The 22788-nt window shown below is 34.2% G+C and overlaps 1 protein-coding gene across 3 annotated transcripts in view; it reads left to right on the top strand.

Moving 5' to 3' along the window:
- The first annotated feature begins 638 nt into the window (after positions 1-638).
- LOC143228184 (putative glutamate receptor) overlaps positions 639-22788 on the top strand; it is a 38263-nt gene continuing 16113 nt past the window's right edge. The window contains exons 1-4 of one of the 3 annotated variants that reach the window (XM_076459485.1): positions 639-825; positions 20054-20097; positions 21428-21531; positions 21961-22051. In XM_076459485.1, coding sequence (XP_076315600.1) covers positions 20071-20097; positions 21428-21531; positions 21961-22051 — 222 coding nt within the window. In that variant the 5' untranslated portion in view covers positions 639-825; positions 20054-20070. Of the gene's footprint in view, positions 826-20053; positions 20098-21427; positions 21532-21960; positions 22052-22788 lie in introns of those variants that run through there. The other 2 variants (XM_076459484.1, XM_076459486.1) reach the window with 2 other exon arrangements.

Raw genomic sequence — 22788 nt, 5'->3', positions numbered from 1 at the left:
ATTAGAAATTATAGTTTATAACAATATTAATCTATTTACGTAGACAATACAAATTATAGTTTATAACAATATTAATCTATTTACGTAGACAATACAAATTATAGTTTATAACAATATTAATCTATTTACGTAGACAATACAAATTATAGTTTATAACAATATTAATACATTTAAGTACAGAGTAAGAATTATAGTTTATAACAATATTCAAATTTCTAAGTAGAGTACAAGTTATGGTCTATAATAATATAATATGCTTATATATATGTTTTTTAATTTAGAAGAGTGTTCATATGGTTAACCCTCATAGTTGAGGTTTACATTTGTGCCGTCTGGACTCTTTGCACAAGTAATCTCGGGAGATAGCCTCTATAGTATTGGCATGAAACACGTATAATCTTCTGAAAATATTTTAAATTATTTTAGTAGTAAATTTGTCTATATTTCAGTTCTTGAAATCCATTGAAACAAGAATACGAAAATGTACTCTCTAGGTTTTTGTAATGCTAGAATTCAGGGCTCGATCTCCACGGATAATGATTAGATATAAATAACTATGAGGAAGAAACACACGCGATTAATTTAAAATTCAACCCACCAGAAGAAGCATAACCCCGTTGACTCACATCACGACCTGTTATTGGCCGATGTATTCATAGCACGCGAGAACGTGATGTCCTAGTGTGAGGCACTGTGAAGCAGAATGTTGTACGTCAAATATATGCACGCTATATTTATGACGTATTACTTACTGTCCATGTGTGATCTTCACTAGGCTAGGTTTAGGATTTTGCTGTTAAAAGTACGCTTTTTGTTATCGTATTGGTAAGTCGTGGAATATGTCTGTATTCTGTTAGGAAAATAACGCTAGTAATTTAACTTGTAGTTTGTGTTAGAAACACTCAATAATTCTAGCAACAAATAACATATGTCACCCCCCTTAAAACAAACCTACTGAATATGATAATTTTTATTATAAACTTTGTTTTTGTACTGTAGAATTAGTACTAGTGTCATGTTTTTAGAAATGTTTTAATACACAGAATTCTGTTATGTTTCCATAAGTATGTTTAATATACAGTTAGAACTAGTGTTATGTTTTGATAAATACGTTCTAATACACAGAATCACTTTTATGTTTCTACAAGTATGTTTTAATATACAGTTAGAATTAGTGTTATGTTTCTATAAGTATGTTTTTATATGTAGTTAGAACCAGTGTTAAGTTTCTATAAGTATGTTTTAATATAAAGTTAGAACTAGTGTTATGTTTCTATATGTATATTTTAATACACAGTTAGAATTAGTGTTATGGTTCTATAATTATGTTTTAATATACAATTGTAACTAGTGTTATATTGTCATAAGTATGTTTTAATATATAGTTAGAACTAGTGTTTGTTGGTTTTTGAATTTCGCGCAAAGCTACTCGAGGGCTATCTGCGCTAGCTGTCCCTAATTTTGCAGTGTAAGACTAGAGGGAAGGCAGCTAGTCATCACCACCAACCGCCAACTCTTAGACTACTGTTTTACCAACGAATAGTGGGATTGACCGTCACGTTATAACCCCCCCCCTACGGATGGGAAGGCGAGCATGTTTGGTGCAACCGGGATTCGAACTCGCGACCCTCGGATTACGAGTCGCACGCCTTAACACACCTGACCATGTTACAGAGTTAGACTCAGTGTTATGTTTCTATAAGTATGTATGTTTTAATATACAGTAAGAACTAGTGTTGTGTTTCTTTACGTATTTGTGAATATACGTTAGAGTTAGTGTTATGTTTCTATAAATATGTTTTAATATACAGATAGAATTAGTGTTATATTTCTATAAGTATGTTTTAATCTACATTTAGAACTTGTGTTATGTTGCTATAAGTATGTTTTAATATAAAGTTAGAACTTGTGTTATGTTGCTATACGTATACAGTTAAAACTACTGTTATGTTTCTATAGGTATGTTTTTATACACAGACAGAACTAGTGTCACGTTTCTATAAGTATATTTTAGTATACAGTTAGAGCTAATGTTATGTTTGTATAAATATGTTTTAATATACGGTAAGAAGTAGTGTTACGTTTCTGTAAGTATGTTTTAATGTACAGTTAGAATTACTGTTATGTTTCTGTAAGTATGTTTTCATACACTGTTAAACTAGTGTAATGTTTCTATAATTATGTTTTCATACACTGTTAAACTAGTGTAATGTTTCTATAATTATGTTTTCATACACTGTTAAACTAGTGTAATGTTTCTATAATTATGTTTTCATACACTGTTAAACTAGTGTAATGTTTCTATAATTATGTTTTCATATACAGTTAGATTTGTGTTATGTTTTTATAAGTACGTTTTAGTACACAGTTAAAGTAATGTTATGTTTCTATAAGTGTGTTTTAATATGCTGTTAAACCTATGTTATTTTTGTGTAAATGAATATGTTGATACTTTATAACAAATGTAAAAATGGTTTGGTCAGAAGTTCGTATATTCATTTTGTTCAGCATGCCAGAGGGCTAGCGGTTAAATTGTTGATGCTATATATCGAAGTGCTGGTGTTATATCGTCCACGTTCCGATACCTTAAAGACACGCTAGGTTTGGGCTGTTGGTGAGTTATAAATTCGATTGGGAAGTCGCATTCTTTATACAGCCAAGTGGAGAGTACTGTTAATTCCAAATTAAAACATGTTGAACGTCGATATGCGCTAAAATTTCAAAAGCAAATCAAAGAAGAAAGAGAAACCATTCATTTTGAGAAAGGATATTGGTCAACATGAGAGAATTGGGGCTCGTGTCCAGCTGTTGGCAAAGAACAGATAATCCATTACGTAGTTTTGCTCTTAGCTGCAAAACCAAACGTTTGGAAGACCCACTAGTAACGTTCACGTGTACTCGTGAGATGTGGTTTACTTGAATTTATACACATACATTGGTTTGTGTTCTAACTTATGTATCAAGCTATCGGGGAACTCACAGCTATTTAAAAGTTTTATCAGATGACATGGCCCGGTATGGCCAGTTGGGTTAAGGCGTTCGGCATCTAAGGGTCGCGGATTCGAATCCCGGTCGCGCCAAACGTGCTCGCCCTTTCAGCCGTGGGGCGTTATAATGTGACGGTCAATTCCACTATTCGTTGGTAAAAGAGTAGCCCAAGAGTTGGCGGTGGGTGGTGATGACTAAATGCCTTCCCTCTAGTCTTACAATGCTGAATTAGGGACGACTAGCGAATATAGCCCTCGAGTAGCTTTGCGCGAAATTCAAAAAACAAACAAACAAAACAATCAGATGACTTTTCAGTGTCATGCTTTCCACCGGTAACTTTACATCTTTAAAACTTATACTAGCTGACCGTTCAGTGTCATGTTTTCCACCGGTAACTTTACATCTTTAAAACTTATACTAGCTGACCGTTCAGTGTCATGTTTTCCACCGGTAACTTTACATCTTTAAAACTTATATTAGCTGACCGTTCAGTGTCATGTTTTCCAACGATAACTTTACATCTTTAAAACTTATACTAGCTGACCGTTCAGTGTCATGTTTTCCACCGGTAACTTTACATCTTTAAAACTTATACTAGCTGACCGTTCAGTGTCATGTTTTCCACCGGTAACTTTACATCTTTAAAACTTCTACTAGCTGACCGTTCAGTGTCATGTTTTCCACCGGTAACTTTACATCTTTAAAACTTATACTAGCTGACCGTTCAGTGTCATGTTTTCCAACGATAACTTTACATCTTTAAAACTTATACTAGCTGACCGTTCAGTGTCATGTTTTCCACCGGTAACTTTACATCTTTAAAACTTATACTAGCTGACCGTTCAGTGTCATGTTTTCCACCGGTAACTTTACATCTTTAAAACTTATACTAGCTGACCTTTCAGTGTCATGTTTTCCAACGATAACTTTACATCTTTAAAACTTATACTAGCTGACCGTTCAGTGTCATGTTTTCCAATAATAACTTTACATCTTTAAAACTTATACTAGCTGACCGTTCAGTGTCATGTTTTCCAACGATAACTTTACATCTTTAAAACTTATACTAGCTGACCGTTCAGTGTCATGTTTTCCACCGGTAACTTTACATCTTTAAAACTTATACTAGCTGACCGTTCAGTGTCATGTTTTCCACCGGTAACTTTACATCTTTAAAACTTCTACTAGCTGACCTTTCAGTGTCATGTTTTCCAACGATAACTTCACATCTTTCAAAGTTCTACTAGCTGACCGTTCAGTGTCATGTTTTCCAACGATAACTTTACATCTTTAAAACTTATACTAGCTGACCGTTCAGTGTCATGTTTTCCAATAATAACTTTACATCTTTAAAACTTATACTAGCTGACCGTTCAGTGTCATGTTTCCAACGATAACTTCACATCTTTAAAACTTGTACTAGCTGACCGTTCAGTGTCATGTTTTCCAATAATAACTTTACATCTTTAAAACTTCTACTAGCTGACCGTTCAGTGTCATGTTTTCCAATAATAACTTTACATCTTTAAAACTTCTACTAGCTGACCGTTCAGTGTCATGTTTTCCAATAATAACTTTACATCTTTAAAACTTCTACTAGCTGAACGTTCAGTGTCATGTTTTCCAACAATAACTTTACATCTTTCAAAGTTCTACTAGCTGACCTTTCAGTGTCATGTTTTCCAACGATAACTTCACATCTTTCAAAGTTCTACTAGCTGACCGTTCAGTGTCATGTTTTCCAACGATAACTTTACATCTTTCAAAGTTCTACTAGCTGACCTTTCAGTGTCATGTTTTCCAACGATAACTTTACATCTTTAAAACTTATACTAGCTGACCGTTCAGTGTCATGTTTTCCAACAATAACTTTACATCTTTCAAAGTTCTACTAGCTGACCTTTCAGTGTCATGTTTTCCAACGATAACTTCACATCTTTCAAAGTTCTACTAGCTGACCGTTCAGTGTCATGTTTTCCAACGATAACTTTACATCTTTAAAACTTATACTAGCTGACCGTTCAGTGTCATGTTTTCCAATAATAACTTTACATCTTTAAAACTTATACTAGCTGACCGTTCAGTGTCATGTTTTCCAACGATAACTTCACATCTTTAAAACTTATACTAGCTGACCGTTCAGTGTCATGTTTTCCACCGGTAAGTGAAATTATTAAAAGTTATTCTAAGTGAATAAGTCTACCAAATAAAGTACTGTGGTTGACGTTCGTTAGTCTGGGGCTGTGGGTATATGAATAACAATGAAATCCAAGCATTTGACTAGTGTAGTCGAAAATGGTGGAGGGGTTAACTAGCTGCCTTTCCTCTGGTGTTTCACTTCAGTATTAGTGACTATTAACCGTTGTGTAACTTTGTATATATAAACAAAACAATAAACGTCTGGTTAGAACGCTCGATCGCAATTTACGGATCGTGGATTCAAATTGCACCACCGTACATGCTCGCCCTCTCCCTCGTGGGAGTGTTGTAACGTGTCAATAAACTCTACTATTTGTTAAGAGTGGTCAAAGGGTTGGAGGTGTGTGGCTCTCTGTCACACATAGATTTAGGAACATGTTTATTTCTACGTCTATATATTTTTGTTAATCATAAAAGAACGTAATCAGCTAGATGTGGTTCACCACAGATATCGAAACCAAATGTTTAGTATTATGAACCATCATATTAGAATGAGTGTTGTTCTGTTAGACTTGAGTTTATCAGATAAACTATGATAGAGACTCAACATATTCGTCTAAATAAAAACTTTACACAGACGTCCTCAGACAGGTGTTCAAGGCTCTGTTACATGTATTTGTTGTAACTCGATTTTTATCACTCAATCACTGGGCACTTGCCCGAAACACAAAATAAAACAACAAAAAGATTTTATTTAAACGTGTCAATATATATTTTTTTAATATTTAACCCAAGCTGCAATATTTAACCGTTTAGCCATCGGGGCGCTTTCAGACATTTAACGAACGATTTTGTTTATTTGTGAGAATACGTACCGTTCTAACATTCACGAAACCGTAATTAAAGTCGTCGAAATATGAAGACTTGAACGTTTCTACACATTTTCTACTCAGCTGTTAAACGATTTTTATATCTCCGTTAAAGAAACAGGCATTTGATATATTATTCATACTGTTTTAAGAATACGACTGTTGAGACGGAAACAGTGAAATCAATCCAGCATCTGGTTATGATACTTGAAGCGAGGTACTGAGAAAAAAGATCGGGCGAAGTTCTCAACAGTCTGTTACAGAGTAGGTCTTAAAACTTCCAGTTACAAACAGTCTGTTACAGAGTAGGTCTTAAAACTTCCAGTTACAAACAGTCTGTTACAGAGTAGATCTTTAAATTTCCAGTTACAAACAGTCTGTTACAGAGTAGGTCTTAAAACTTCCAGTTACAAACAGTCTGTTACAGAGTAGATCTTTAAACTTCCAGTTACAAACAGTCTGTTACAGAGTAGATCTTTAAAGTTCCAGTTACAAACAGTCTGTTACAGAGTAGATCTTTAAACTTCCAGTTATAAACAGTCTGTTACAGACTAGATCTTTAAACTTCCAGTTACAAACAGTCTGTTACAGAGTAGGTCTTAAAACTTCCAGTTCTCAACAGTCTGTTACAGAATAGGTCTTAAAACTTCCAGTTATAAACAGTCTGTTACAGAGTAGATCTTTAAACTTTCAGTTATAAATAGTCTGTTACAGAGTAGATCTTTAAACTTCCAGTTACAAACAGTCTGTTACAGAATAGGTCTTAAAACTTCCAGTTATAAACAGTCTGTTACAGAGTAGATCTTTAAACTTTCAGTTATAAATAGTCTGTTACAGAGTAGATCTTTAAACTTCCAGTTACAAACAGTCTGTTACATAGTAGATCTTTAAACTTCCAGTTAGAAACAGTCTGTTACAGAGTAGGTCTTAAAACTTCCAGTTATAAACAGTCTGTTACAGAGTAGATCTTTAAACTTTCAGTTACAAACAGTCTGTTACATAGTAGATCTTTAAACTTCCAGTTACAAACAGTCTGTTACAGAGTAGGTCTTAAAACTTCCAGTTACAAACAGTCTGTTACAGAGTAGGTCTTAAAACTTCCAGTTACAAACAGTCTGTTACAGAGTAGGTCTTAAAACTTCCAGTTACAAACAGTCTGTTACAGAGTAGGTCTTAAAACTTCCAGTTATAAACAGTCTGTTACAGAGTAGGTCTTTAAACTTTCAGTTACTAACAGTCTGTTACAGAGTAGGTCTTTAAACTTCCAGTTATAAACAGTCTGTTACAGAATAGGTCTTAAAACTTCCAGTTACAAACAGTCTGTTACAGAGTAAGTCTTAAAATTTCCAGTTACAAACAGTCTGTTACAGAGTAGGTCTTAAAACTTCCAGTTACAAACAGTCTGTTACAGAGTAGGTCTTAAAACTTCCAGTTACAAACAGTCTGTTACAGAGTAGGTCTTAAAACTTCCAGTTATAAACAGTCTGTTACAGAATAGGTCTTAAAACTTCCAGTTACAAACAGTCTGTTACAGAATAGATCTTAAAACTTCCAGTTACAAACAGTCTGTTACATAGTAGATCTTTAAACTTCCAGTTACAAACAGTCTGTTACATAGTAGATCTTTAAACTTCCAGTTACAAACAGTCTGTTACAGAGTAGGTCTTAAAACTTCCAGTTACAAACAGTCTGTTACAGAGTAGGTCTTAAAACTTCCAGTTACAAACAGTCTGTTACAGAGTAGGTCTTAAAACTTCCAGTTATAAACAGTCTGTTACAGAATAGGTCTTAAAACTTCCAGTTATAAACAGTCTGTTACAGAATAGGTCTTAAAACTTCCAGTTACAAACAGTCTGTTACAGAATAGATCTTAAAACTTCCAGTTACAAACAGTCTGTTACATAGTAGATCTTTAAACTTCCAGTTACAAACAGTCTGTTACAGAGTAGGTCTTAAAACTTCCAGTTATAAAAAGTCTGTTACAGAGTAGGTCTTTCAACTTTCAGTTACAAACAGTCTGTTACATAGTAGATCTTTAAACTTCCAGTTACAAACAGTCTGTTACAGAGTAGGTCTTAAAACTTCCAGTTACAAACAGTCTGTTACAGAGTAGGTCTTAAAACGTCCAGTTACAAACAGTCTGTTACAGAGTAGGTCTTAAAACTTCCAGTTACAAACAGTCTGTTACAGAGTAGGTCACTTTCAGTTACAAACAGTCTGTTACAGAGTAGGTCTTTAAACTTCCAGTTATAAACAGTCTGTTACAGAATAGGTCTTAAAACTTCCAGTTACAAACAGTCTGTTACAGAGTAGGTCTTAAAATTTCCAGTTACAAACAGTCTGTTACAGAGTAGGTCTTAAAACTTCCAGTTACAAACAGTCTGTTACAGAGTAGGTCTTAAAACTTCCAGTTACAAACAGTCTGTTACAGAGTAGGTCTTAAAACTTCCAGTTATAAACAGTCTGTTACAGAGTAGGTCTTTAAACTTTCAGTTACTAACAGTCTGTTACAGAGTAGGTCTTTAAACTTCCAGTTATAAACAGTCTGTTACAGAATAGGTCTTAAAACTTCCAGTTACAAACAGTCTGTTACAGAGTAAGTCTTAAAATTTCCAGTTACAAACAGTCTGTTACAGAGTAGGTCTTAAAACTTCCAGTTACAAACAGTCTGTTACAGAGTAGGTCTTAAAACTTCCAGTTACAAACAGTCTGTTACAGAGTAGGTCTTAAAACTTCCAGTTATAAACAGTCTGTTACAGAATAGGTCTTAAAACTTCCAGTTACAAACAGTCTGTTACAGAATAGATCTTAAAACTTCCAGTTACAAACAGTCTGTTACATAGTAGATCTTTAAACTTCCAGTTACAAACAGTCTGTTACATAGTAGATCTTTAAACTTCCAGTTACAAACAGTCTGTTACAGAGTAGGTCTTAAAACTTCCAGTTACAAACAGTCTGTTACAGAGTAGGTCTTAAAACTTCCAGTTACAAACAGTCTGTTACAGAGTAGGTCTTAAAACTTCCAGTTATAAACAGTCTGTTACAGAATAGGTCTTAAAACTTCCAGTTATAAACAGTCTGTTACAGAATAGGTCTTAAAACTTCCAGTTACAAACAGTCTGTTACAGAATAGATCTTAAAACTTCCAGTTACAAACAGTCTGTTACATAGTAGATCTTTAAACTTCCAGTTACAAACAGTCTGTTACAGAGTAGGTCTTAAAACTTCCAGTTATAAAAAGTCTGTTACAGAGTAGGTCTTTCAACTTTCAGTTACAAACAGTCTGTTACATAGTAGATCTTTAAACTTCCAGTTACAAACAGTCTGTTACAGAGTAGGTCTTAAAACTTCCAGTTACAAACAGTCTGTTACAGAGTAGGTCTTAAAACTTCCAGTTACAAACAGTCTGTTACAGAGTAGGTCTTAAAACTTCCAGTTACAAACAGTCTGTTACAGAGTAGGTCTTTAAACTTTCAGTTACAAACAGTCTGTTACAGAGTAGGTCTTTAAACTTCCAGTTATAAACAGTCTGTTACAGAATAGGTCTTAAAACTTCCAGTTACAAACAGTCTGTTACAGAGTAGGTCTTAAAATTTCCAGTTACAAACAGTCTGTTACAGAGTAGGTCTTAAAACTTCCAGTTACAAACAGTCTGTTACAGAGTAGGTCTTAAAACTTCCAGTCACAAACAGTCTGTTACAGAGTAGTTCTTAAAACTTCCAGTTATAAATAGTCTGTTACAGAGTAGATCTTTAAACTTCCAGTTATAAAAAATCTCTTACAGAGTAGGTCTTTCAACTTTCAGTTACAAACAGTCTGTTACATAGTAGATCTTTAAACTTCCAGTTACAAACAGTCTGTTACAGAGTAGGTCTTAAAACTTCCAGTTACAAACAGTCTGTTACAGAGTAGGTCTTAAAACTTCCAGTTACAAACAGTCTGTTACAGAGTAGGTCTTTAAACTTCCAGTTACAAACAGTCTGTTACAGAATAGGTCTTAAAACTTCCAGTTACAAACAGTCTGTTACAGAGTAGGTCTTAAAATTTCCAGTTACAAACAGTCTGTTACAGAGTAGGTCTTAAAACTTCCAGTTACAAACAGTCTGTTACAGAGTAGATCTTTAAACTTTCAGTTATAAATAGTCTGTTACAGAGTAGATCTTTAAACTTCCAGTTACAAACAGTCTGTTACAGAGTAGGTCTTAAAACTTCCAGTTATAAACAGTCTGTTACAGAGTAGGTCTTAAAACTTCCAGTTACAAACAGTCTGTTACAGAGTAGGTCTTTAAACTTCCAGTTACAAACAGTCTGTTACAGAATAGGTCTTAAAACTTCCAGTTACAAACAGTCTGTTACAGAGTAGGTCTTAAAATTTCCAGTTACAAACAGTCTGTTACAGAGTAGGTCTTAAAACTTCCAGTTACAAACAGTCTGTTACAGAGTAGATCTTTAAACTTTCAGTTATAAATAGTCTGTTACAGAGTAGATCTTTAAACTTCCAGTTACAAACAGTCTGTTACAGAGTAGGTCTTAAAACTTCCAGTTATAAACAGTCTGTTACAGAGTAGATCTTTAAACTTTCAGTTACAAACAGTCTGTTACAGAATAGGTCTTAAAACTTTCAGTTACAAACAGTCTGTTAGATAGTAGATCTTTAAACTTCCAGTTACAAACAGTCTGTTACAGAGTAGGTCTTAAAACTTCCAGTTACAAACAGTCTGTTACAGAGTAGGTCTTAAAACTTCCAGTTACAAACAGTCTGTTACATAGTAGATCTTTAAACTTCCAGTTAGAAACAGTCTGTTACAGAGTAGGTCTTAAAACTTCCAGTTATAAACAGTCTGTTACAGAGTAGATCTTTAAACTTTCAGTTACAAACAGTCTGTTACATAGTAGATCTTTAAACTTCCAGTTACAAACAGTCTGTTACAGAGTAGGTCTTAAAACTTCCAGTTACAAACAGTCTGTTACAGAGTAGGTCTTAAAACTTCCAGTTATAAACAGTCTGTTACAGAGTAGGTCTTTAAACTTTCAGTTACTAACAGTCTGTTACAGAGTAGGTCTTTAAACTTCCAGTTATAAACAGTCTGTTACAGAATAGGTCTTAAAACTTCCAGTTACAAACAGTCTGTTACAGAGTAAGTCTTAAAATTTCCAGTTACAAACAGTCTGTTACAGAGTAGGTCTTAAAACTTCCAGTTACAAACAGTCTGTTACAGAGTAGGTCTTTAAACTTTCAGTTACAAACAGTCTGTTACAGAGTAGGTCTTTAAACTTCCAGTTATAAACAGTCTGTTACAGAATAGGTCTTAAAACTTCCAGTTACAAACAGTCTGTTACAGAGTAGGTCTTAAAATATCCAGTTACAAACAGTCTGTTACAGAGTAGGTCTTAAAACTTCCAGTTATAAACAGTCTGTTACAGAATAGGTCTTAAAACTTCCAGTTACAAACAGTCTGTTACAGAATAGATCTTAAAACTTCCAGTTACAAACAGTCTGTTACATAGTAGATCTTTAAACTTCCAGTTACAAACAGTCTGTTACATAGTAGATCTTTAAACTTTCAGTTACAAACAGTCTGTTACAGAGTAGGTCTTAAAACTTCCAGTTACAAACAGTCTGTTACAGAGTAGGTCTTAAAACTTCCAGTTACAAACAGTCTGTTACAGAGTAGGTCTTAAAACTTCCAGTTATAAACAGTCTGTTACAGAATAGGTCTTAAAACTTCCAGTTATAAACAGTCTGTTACAGAATAGGTCTTAAAACTTCCAGTTACAAACAGTCTGTTACAGAATAGATCTTTAAACTTCCAGTTATAAACAGTCTGTTACAGAATAGGTCTTAAAACTTCCAGTTACAAACAGTCTGTTACAGAGTAGGTCTTAAAATTTCCAGTTACAAACAGTCTGTTACAGAGTAGGTCTTAAAACTTCCAGTTACAAACAGTCTGTTACAGAGTAGGTCTTAAAACTTCCAGTCACAAACAGTCTGTCACAGAGTAGTTCTTAAAACTTCCAGTTACAAACAGTCTGTTACAGAATAGGTCTTAAAACTTCCAGTTATAAACAGTCTGTTACAGAATAGGTCTTAAAACTTCCAGTTACAAACAGTCTGTTACAGAGTAGGTCTTAAAATTTCCAGTTACAAACAGGCTGTTACAGAGTAGGTCTTGAAACTTCCAGTTACAAACAGTCTGTTACAGAGTAGGTCTTAAAACTTCCAGTCACAAACAGTCTGTTACAGAGTAGTTCTTAAAACTTCCAGTTACAAACAGTCTGTTACAGAATAGGTCTTAAAACTTCCAGTTATAAAAAATCTGTTACAGAGTAGGTCTTTCAACTTTCAGTTACAAACAGTCTGTTACATAGTAGATCTTTAAACTTCCAGTTACAAACAGTCTGTTACAGAGTAGGTCTTAAAACTTCCAGTTACAAACAGTCTGTTACAGAGTAGGTCTTAAAACTTCCAGTTACAAACAGTCTGTTACAGAGTAGGTCTTTAAACTTCCAGTTACAAACAGTCTGTTACAGAATAGGTCTTAAAACTTCCAGTTACAAACAGTCTGTTACAGAGTAGGTCTTAAAATTTCCAGTTACAAACAGTCTGTTACAGAGTAGGTCTTAAAACTTCCAGTTACAAACAGTCTGTTACAGAGTAGGTCTTAAAACTTTTAATTTGCTAGACTAGCCCGAAAACTTCATTTATCACCAACTACCACGTTAGGCTTCAAACAGCGTAGAATTTAATGTAGTTAACACTTAGTGGTACTGATGTAGGTATGTTAGTACTAGTGTACAGTTTAAGTAAGACTTAGTGGTACTGATGTAGGTATGTTAGTACCAGTGTACTGTTTAAGTAAGACTTAGTGGTACTGATGTAGGTATGTTAGTACCAGTGTACTGTTTAAGTAAGACTTAGTGGTACTGATGTAGGTATGTTAGTACCAGTGTACTGTTTAAGTAAGACTTAGTGGTACTGATGTAGGTATGTTAGTACCAGTGTACTGTTTAAGTAACACTTAGTGGTACTGATGTAGGTATGTTAGTACCAGTGTACTGTTGAAGTAACACTTAGTGGTACTGATGTAGGTATGTTAGTACCAGTGTGCTGTTGAAGTAACATTTAGTGGTACTGATGTAGGTATGTTAGTACCAGTGTACTGTTTAAGTAAGACTTAGTGGTACTGATGTAGGTATGTTAGTACCAGTGTACTGTTGATGTAGCACTTAGTGGTACTGATGTAGGTATGTTAGTACCAGTGTACTGTTTAAGTAACACTTGGTGGTACTGATGTAGGTATGTTAGTACCAGTGTACTGTTTAAGTAAGACTTAGTGGTATTGATGTAGGTATGTTAGTACCAGTGTACTGTTGATGTAGCACTTAGTGGTACTGATGTAGGTATGTTAGTACCAGTGTACTGTTTAAGTAACACTTAGTGGTACTGATGTAGGTGTGTTAGTACCAGTGTACTGTTGAAGTAACACTTAGTGGTACTGATGTAGGTATGTTAGTACTAGTGTACTGTTGAAGTAACACTTAGTGGTACTGATGTAGGTATGTTAGTACCAGTGTACTGTTGAAGTAACATTTAGTGGTACTGATGTAGGTATGTTAGTACCAGTGTACTGTTGAAGTAACACTTAGTGGTACTGATGTAGGTATGTTAGTACCAGTGTACTGTTGAAGTAACATTTAGTGGTGCTGATGTAGGTATGTTAGTACCAGTGTACTGTTGAAGTAACACTTAGTGGTACTGATGTAGGTATGTTAGTACTAGTGTACTGTTGAAGTAACACTTAGTGGTACTGATGTAGGTATGTTAGTACCAGTGTACCATAGAAGTAACATTTAGTGGTACTGATGTAGGTATGTTAGTACTAGTGTACTGTTGAAGTAACATTTAGTGGTACTGATGTAGGTATGTTAGTACCAGTGTACTGTTGAAGTTACATTTAGTGGTACTGATGTAGGTATGTTAGTACCAGTGTACTGTTGAAGTAACACTTAGTGGTACTGATGTAGGTATGTTAGTACCAGTGTACTGTTTAAGTAAGACTTAGTGGTACTGATGTAGGTATGTTAGTACCAGTGTACTGTTGATGTAGCACTTAGTGGTACTGATGTAGGTATGTTAGTACCAGTGTTCTCTTGAAGTAACTCGTAGTGGTACTGATTGAAGCTCTGCTTGTACCAATAACAGCATTTTGAGTTTGTTTGGTGTTCGTATGTAATTTATTGGTACCGAAAAGTGTTCCTTTTCGGAAGGATATGTAACACACTTATCCAAAGTGAAAGGGTATGTTAGAGCCTTATTCACAACAAGATATTCGTAAACTCTGATCGTAAAGATATGTTCGGATTGACTATTTAGAATAGAGAGCATCATTTCTTGTACGTTATGGCATTTTAAACAAAGGAATGTGGATCAACTTGAGGTATCAGATCCACTTAGAAAGTGATGCACAAAATAGTGTTGTTGATAAACAAAGTGCAGCGTTTGTAACAGGTAAGAATTCACGAACACAAAGTCAATGACAAAAGTTGCCAATGTGTTCAAGCAAAGATATGTAATTCAATCAGAAAGAGTCTTTGTCTAAAGAAACGACTTATAGGATCCATATTTTCATATCTCAAGGAGCTGGAAAATTGAAGAGATAAAGTGTATTCATGTTGATTAAGAGTCAGGTGATGCAGCGCCTAAATATTTCTGTGCTATTGGTTTTAAAACGACAACTTGAAAACGTTCTACTCGTCCACTTAAGGATTATTGAAAACAACAGGGAGGTGCGTTGTGCTTTAGATTTGAAAACCATACGATGTTGCATAGAATGAAAGCAATTTTCCCGATAAAGTTTGGACTGGCAAAGTTATATCACATTTTAATATGTGGTAAATGCATTATCGATATATTATGACGTGACAAAGACTCTAGACAGTTGAGTAAAATATCTTAAGTAATAAAGGAAATGGGTTTATCTCTAATTCACATGTCTACCTCGTAAAGTATTATAACGGAAAATAACGAGATTTTCAATTTGGTAATTAGTAGAAGTTTCATGTTACAGAGAAACTGAAATGCTACAGGTACCTGAAGAAGTAATTAGTAAGGAGATGTTTCCAAACACTGGGCCTGGCTTCAAAACAAAAGCTCTAAAGCGAACGTAACGAGCGGCTAGTTCGTTAAGTTAATATAATAAGTTTTAAATTTCTATAGAGTATTGTTATGTTATAGCTATAATACATAAACAAGTTTTCGAAGTTCAGAACAGTTACTATTGTTATAGTCTGTATGATTTGTTGCTATAATTCTAAGGTTTAAGGAAGTAATGTAAGCATATATATATATATGTATGTGTATCATAAAATAAAACAATAAGAATAATATCTTAAATAATAATGCACTAGCATTTATAGCTTAGAACAATCAAGCAGAAAAAATATTTTGATGAAAAACTAATTGTAGCGTGAAATATCTTTAAACGAGACAAAACAAAATAAAACAAATGAGAAACAGATTGTTAAACATCAGTACTGACACTTAATAGGGGTAAACCAGTTCTCTAAACAATAAACAAACGTTAAACAGATTGTTAAACACCAGTACTGGCACTTAATAGGAGATAAACCAGTTATCTAAACAGTAAACAAGCAATAAAACAGATTGTTAAACATCAGTACTGACACTTAATAGGGTAAACCAGTTCTCTAAACAATAAACAAACGTTAAACAGATTGTTAAACACTAGTACTGGCACTTAATACGAGATAAACCAGTTATCTAAACAGTAAACAAGCAATAAAACAGATTGTTAAACATCAGTACTGACACTTAATAGGGGTAAACCAGTTCTCTAAACAATAAAACGTTAAACAGATTGTTAAACACCAGTACTGGCACTTAATACGAGATAAACCAGTTATCTAAACAGTAAACAAGCAATAAAACATTGTTAAACATCAGTACTGACACTTAATAGGGGTAAACCAGTTCTCTAAACAATAAACAAACGTTAAACAGATTGTTAAACACCAGTACTGGCACTTAATACGAGATAAACAAGTTATCTAAACAGTAAACAAGCAATAAAACAGATTGTTAAACATCAGTACTGACACTTAATAGGGGTAAACCAGTTCTCTAAACAATAAAACGTTAAACAGATTGTTAAACACCAGTACTGGCACTTAATAGGGGTAAACCAGTTCTCTAAACAATAAACAAACGATAAACAGATTGTTAAACATCAGTACTGACACTTAATAGGGGTAAACCAGTTATATAAACAATAAACAAACGATAAAACAGATTGTTAAACATCAGTACTGGCACTTAATAAGGGTAAACCAGTTCTCTAAGCAATAAACAAACGTTAAACAGATTGTTAAACACCAGTACTGGCACTTAATATGAGATAAACCAGTTATCTAAACAGTAAACAAGCAATAAAACAGGTTGTTAAACATCAGTACTGACACTTAATAGGGGTAAACCAGTTCTCTAAACAATAAACAAACGTTAAACACATTGTTAAACACCAGTACTGGCACTTAATACGAGATAAACCAGTTATCTAAACAGTAAACAAGCAATAAAACAGATTGTTAAACATCAGTACTGACACTTAATACGAGATAAACCAGTTTTCTGTCGTGAAGAAGAGGTTCATGGCACTCAGTGTACAGACTCTGGTTCTGGTGAAGTATGGAAAGTCCCAGACAATGGAGATTGTAAGATAATGGCAGAGGTGACATAGTAAATGTTTAGTGCACTTTACGAATATGAGAAAGTTTGTAGTTAAAGAAAAGAACCAGGAACTTTGTCTCAACCACTATCAGTACCAAATGTAGCTCCAGGTCAGGTTTCAAGCCCCACTGGTGGCAAATATGGATCCAGTTTGTCCTAAAAGAACATGATGCGAAATTGTTTGCCCTAGTCCACTCCAGCAGCTCAATAAGTCTCACGTTTGACAACCGACAATAAATATGGAAGTATTCGACATAGAGACTGTTTACAACAGTAGGAGAAAGTTGTGTAGTGATAATATAGATCTTGATACAGTAAAACGTGACACTACGAACACAACCCCGAGAGACTCTAAGTTATTATGTGAAGAGACAGGACAGGGTCGAGTTGTGTAGTGATAATATAGATCTTGATACAGTAAAACGTGACACTACGAACACAACACCGAGAGACTCTAAGTTATTATGTGAAGAGACAGGACAGGGTCGAGTTGTGTAGTGATAGTATAGATCTTGATACAGTAAAACGTGACACTACGAACACAACCCCGAGAGACTCTAAGTTATTATGTGAAGAGACAGGACAGGGTCGAAACCACATATTCCTGGAATCTTCAGTGGAATAAAAAGTGATAAATAGCCATGAAATTCATATGAGCAAAGGTCACGCAAAATGCCAAACCTTCATGTAGTGTCATAAGCCTTCTAACAATCAAAGAACATAGAATAAAAATTTTCTCTCTTGAAACATGTTTCCTTGAAAAGGCTAAGTCAAATCAGGTGATCTATGGTAGAACACTTTCAACGGAAACCACACGGAATAGGCGAAAGAAGGTTGTTTGATTCAAGGCACCAAACAAGATGTGTATTAATTACCTTATCCAAGACTTTACAAAGACAGCTAGTCAAAGAAATTGGATGATAATTAGAAGGAAACTTGGGATCTTTCGAAAGTTTTGAAATGTTTGAAGAGTACCAGTTAAAACATTATCATACAAAATCCGATTAAAACAACCATAAGAAGAGAAAGATGGTGCAACATTTCATAGGGAATGCCATCAGGTCCAACTGATGTACTACCCGACTTATTAATAGCAAATTTACGTTCCACCATCTATAAACCTGAGATTTCGTAGCCAAGAAGGTAGGAAAAGAGACAGGAGTGCTGGAAAAGTGGGACAAAGCATTCTCTAAGAGTATTCTTTATATATCAACAACTTCCTGACCACTGAAAACTGGATGAGAAACATACTGTTCATTGTCCTTCCTTATCATCTCCCAGACTACTTTGGAACTGGTGGTAGAAGAGATGCTGGTACCAAACTTAATCAGGGATTCTTCTGGAATTGATGCCTGACCAACTGGGCACGGATACGAGCCTGTTGGAAAACAATGCCGATGTAAAAAAGTGGGATACCTGCTAAAGATATACTAGGCCCTTTTCTGAGCTTTATGTGCCTGCTGATAGGTATGAGAGCACCATGGACAAGAATATTATAGGAAACGTTTGGAGGTCTGGGGTGGATCAGACAGCTACTTGAATAATACAGCCAGTTGCTGTCTGCACGCGGTTGTTAACAGTAGGAAGACTAAGGACAGCAGGATCGAGTTTCATCGATTCTACTGCAACTTCCACAAAATTATTACTGATTTATGTCAGTGAATAGGAATAAAGAAATATATCAACAGTTGTAAAATAAGGGGCGCGAAAATAAGTAACAGAACCAGTACTGAAAAGGGAAGGTTGTGATATATATACTGCACAGAATGACTTCTCTCATCTATGTCAGCACCACCTCAAAGGGGAGTTGGTTTATTAAAGTCTCCCGAGATGAAGAAGGGAGACAGAATCTGGTCAGTAAGATCACCAAGGTCTGATTGACCATAAGATTCTTCTGAAGACACGTAATCATAACACATAGTGATGGTATGACCAATAGAGATATGCATGACTACAGTCTCTAGAGATATATCGAATTGTTTAAGTGCTGGTCTACCAGCAGTGTTACACCTATTGGAACGCGTTCATCACACAATTTGTCATTCTTCTACAAGAAAAAAAGACAGTATCAGCAGGCTTGACACAAGCAGGAGACATGTGTAAACATCAATACACGAACCTGGGTAGGTCGTACAATTCGGTTTTTATGAGTGGAAATACATTAACAGCTGAAACTACTTCATTGGATAAACCATTAAAAAGCTCTGACTCAGGGGTGTCAAGTAAACCCCTCTCAACAACTAATCCATGAGAGGAATTCAAAATAGCGCGGGGAGTAACCTCAATAAGTATATCAATGATGCACTTTGATTTGAGGAGGGAGTTTCTATACTGTGTTGTAGATGTTTCAACCAAGATATCAACAGTGATTTCTTGTCTGACTTTGTAGAGCTGGCTAGCCCTTTCTTTCTCTTGTGGATGAAAATGTAGATATTTGCTCTAAGAGTTTATCAGACAAAGGATACAAGATTAAAAAACGACGCTCAGGGACTGACTATACTGTGAAACTGTTTCTCTAGATGTGGTCGTTTCCTAATCTATGTGTTTATGTGTTAAGGTTTTTGTTTTATAAGAGATAGAGAACATTTAGTGCCCACTGATTCTATACATCATGGACCCTGCGAGGGGACGCATTAAAACACCAAGGAATTACATTCGAGCTACTTCAAGGTTTCATGGGTACTATACTCATATGCCAATGTCAGACACAATGCCAACAATACTACCGTAGCCCAATAGGACCACATGATTCATCCTGGTGGAGCCACCCCAAGGCAACAAGAGTCCATAGCCAAAGTGATGTAGCGAAGTGCCACCAGTATAAACTGACCCATCAAGCAACATCCCTAAATCACCAGGATCCCCTCTTCCTCTTCGTGGGACAACATTCATGGCAAACACGAGAGTGGATGTTTGGATCCCAGTGGAGGTAAAATGAAGATATAGAACATTTCTTGGGAGATACCATCATCACATACAGGAATCCACCTCAAGGGGTAGCAACGCGATTACTGTATTTCTGTCCTGCTAAGTGAGATGGTGACAATAACATAGTAGTGGGACTGTAGTGTTTTGGTTCTTCAAAAAGAGATGGTGCCATTAACGTTGTAGTAGTGGAATTGTGATATTCTTGTCGTGTTAAATGAGATTGTGACAATAGAGTAGCAAAGTGATTGTGTTTGTTTCTTATGTTCCACTAATCCAAGAATAAACATCTTATTTATTTAATGACAGTTTAGTTCCATACTTTCTGAAATGTTCTATTTTATGTGTTTATTTATAACATTAGAACTTGTGTTTATTTTTCCAGTGACACAGTGGAGGACCATGCATCTTCGGATCACTGTTGAAGAAGTGAGTGAAGATTTCTTACAATGTTTAGGTTTAGATCTAATCATTTATCAAGTTTTGTTGGGAATCAGAAAAGATGTCAAAATATTCACCTTTTGACCTCTGACTTGCCTTTTCCAAAAGCAAAGTGGTTTGGAATTTCTTTTTCTGGTGTCAGTATATGACTCGTGAAATTGAAACCCAACTCTTAATCACACGACTTGTTGGTTACAGAGTAGCCAAAGGCAGTGGAGCTGCTGGCAGGTTTTATTCTCTTTCGGCAGCAGTAAATAACCCTAGTGGCAAGAAACAGAACCTAGAACTTATATTATTCTTATCTAATCATTAAATTATATTTACATGGTCTTGTCGATTAGCTCTTGTATTGGAGGTAAGTTATTTAATGATTAATATTAGTGTTATTTATTTGTTAATATTAGAGTTATTTATTTGTTAATATTAGTGTTATTTATTTGTTAATATTAGTGTTATTTATTTATTTATTAACTAACATTAGTGTTATTTATTTACTAATATTAGTGTTATTTATTTATTAACTAACATTAGTGTTATTTATTTATTTACTAATATTAGTGTTATTTATTTATTAACTAATATTAGTGTTATTTATTTATTTACTAATATTGGTGTTATTTATTTATTAACTAACATTAGTGTTATTTATTTATTAACTAATATTAGAGTTAATTATTTATTTACTAACATTAGTGTTATTTATTTATTAACTAACATTAGTGTTATTTATTTATTAACTAACATTAGTATTAATTATTTATTAACTAATATTAGTGTTAATTATTTATTAACTAACATTAGTGTTAATTATTTATTAACTAATATTAGTGTTAATTATTTATTAACTAATATTAGTGTTATTTATTTATTAACTACTATTAGTGTTAATTATTTATTAACTAATATTAGTGTTATTTATTTATTTACTAATATTAGTGTTAATTATTTATTAACTAATATTAGTGTTATTTATTTATTAACTAATATTAGTGTTATTTATTTATTTACTAATATTAGTGTTAATTATTTATTAACTAATATTAGTGTTATTTATTTATTTACTAACGTTAGTGTTATTTATTTATTGATATTAATGTTATTTAGCCTTTGAACTGTTCATGTATTTTACATTTTCTATAATTAAAATTCCAAACTGGATAGTTGATCTCAGTCCTCTATTCGCTATCTGTTTAAATGATAAAATTTATATTGAGAAAAGGAAAGCAGCCGAAGGCAAGAAGTGTGTCAAACTTTCATTAATTGTTTACATTTATCTTGAGATATTTCAAACTACACATTAAAATTGTTCGTTTTTCAGTGGGAACCGTGGGTGTGGGTGAATGAAACAAGCGATGGGAATGTCACCATAAAGGGCCCAATGGCGGATGTTTTGGAGCTACTAGCCAAGTCTGTAAACTTTACGTACGTAGTTATAATTTAGATCTTTATAAAACATGTGGAAATTTTGTATTTATGTTTCATGTAGAGTTGTTTTTTAATTTAACACAGTAACACCACTGTCCAGTTTTCACAAGCTGTTGTTATGTGGGAGAAGAAACAATGTATTCTGTAAAGCATATGATTCACCTGTCATGGCTGCTTATTTCAAGTATATGTTGTGTCCTGCTACAGTAAGTAGTTAAAGCATAAATTCATTTATTGTGAATTACAGGTCCTCAGGTAATGTGTTAAGTAATTTACATAATTTTCTATAAATTGTTTCAAGAACACGAACATGAACTCAAAAATGTGAAACCGAATCTCTCATCAGGTTTCCCACTTCACTTGTTCTATGACTAATACTAACATATATTTGTTGGCTACCAAATCTCGTGCTGTTGTTCATCACAGGTACACATTAACTGTGCCCAGAGATCACCAGTGGGGAATTCGTTTACCAAATGGAAGTTGGACAGGAATGATTGGAATGATGGTCCGTAACGTAAGTTTACCGTCCATGATAATAGTATCTGTCCATAATATGCATAGGATCTGTGACCTTAACAGTATCTGTCCTTAATATGCATAGGGTCTGTGACCTTAACAGTATCTGTCCATAATATGTATAGGGTTTGTAACTTTAACAGTATCTGTCCATAATATGTATAGGGTTTGTAACTTTAACAGTATCTGTCTATAATATGTATAGGGTTTATGACTTTAACAGTATCTGTACATGATCCGTATAGGGTTTGTGACTTTAACAGTAATATAACTACGTAGTTGTTAATTAAATAGACCACAGTTTCATAGCAGTAAGATTGATGGGTCTTACAGTCTTAGATATTAGGGATTTATCTACCTGTGAAAGGGACCCATTGGGCTTAGCAACAAACAAACCAAACTTAAATAAAAATTTACTGAAATGTGATTTAGAAAAATAAATGTAATTTTATATTAAGATTTAATAAAGATATGGAAGTTAGGCCTGAAGTTCCTTGAGTTATACTAAACGTAAGGATTTACTTAAGAACTTCGTTGAATTATATTAACTAAATAAAGTTAGGCACAAGAAGTTCGTGGAGTTAAGTGTGAGAACGAGTTAGGACATTCATGAGGTATATTAACACAGCCAATTCACGATGTGGAGTTCTGAGTGTAATTGACAAAATAAATTATGCTACGTCAAGATTATTTACGTCAATTGCATGCAAAAGACAAAATATATGTAGGAAGTGC

This window comes from Tachypleus tridentatus, chromosome 10 (genome assembly GCF_004210375.1).
Source record: "Tachypleus tridentatus isolate NWPU-2018 chromosome 10, ASM421037v1, whole genome shotgun sequence".
Lineage (NCBI taxonomy): Eukaryota > Metazoa > Arthropoda > Merostomata > Xiphosura > Limulidae > Tachypleus > Tachypleus tridentatus.
The sequence above is the reverse complement of the archived record's forward strand: the minus strand, read 5'-3'. Positions and strand labels throughout refer to the sequence as shown.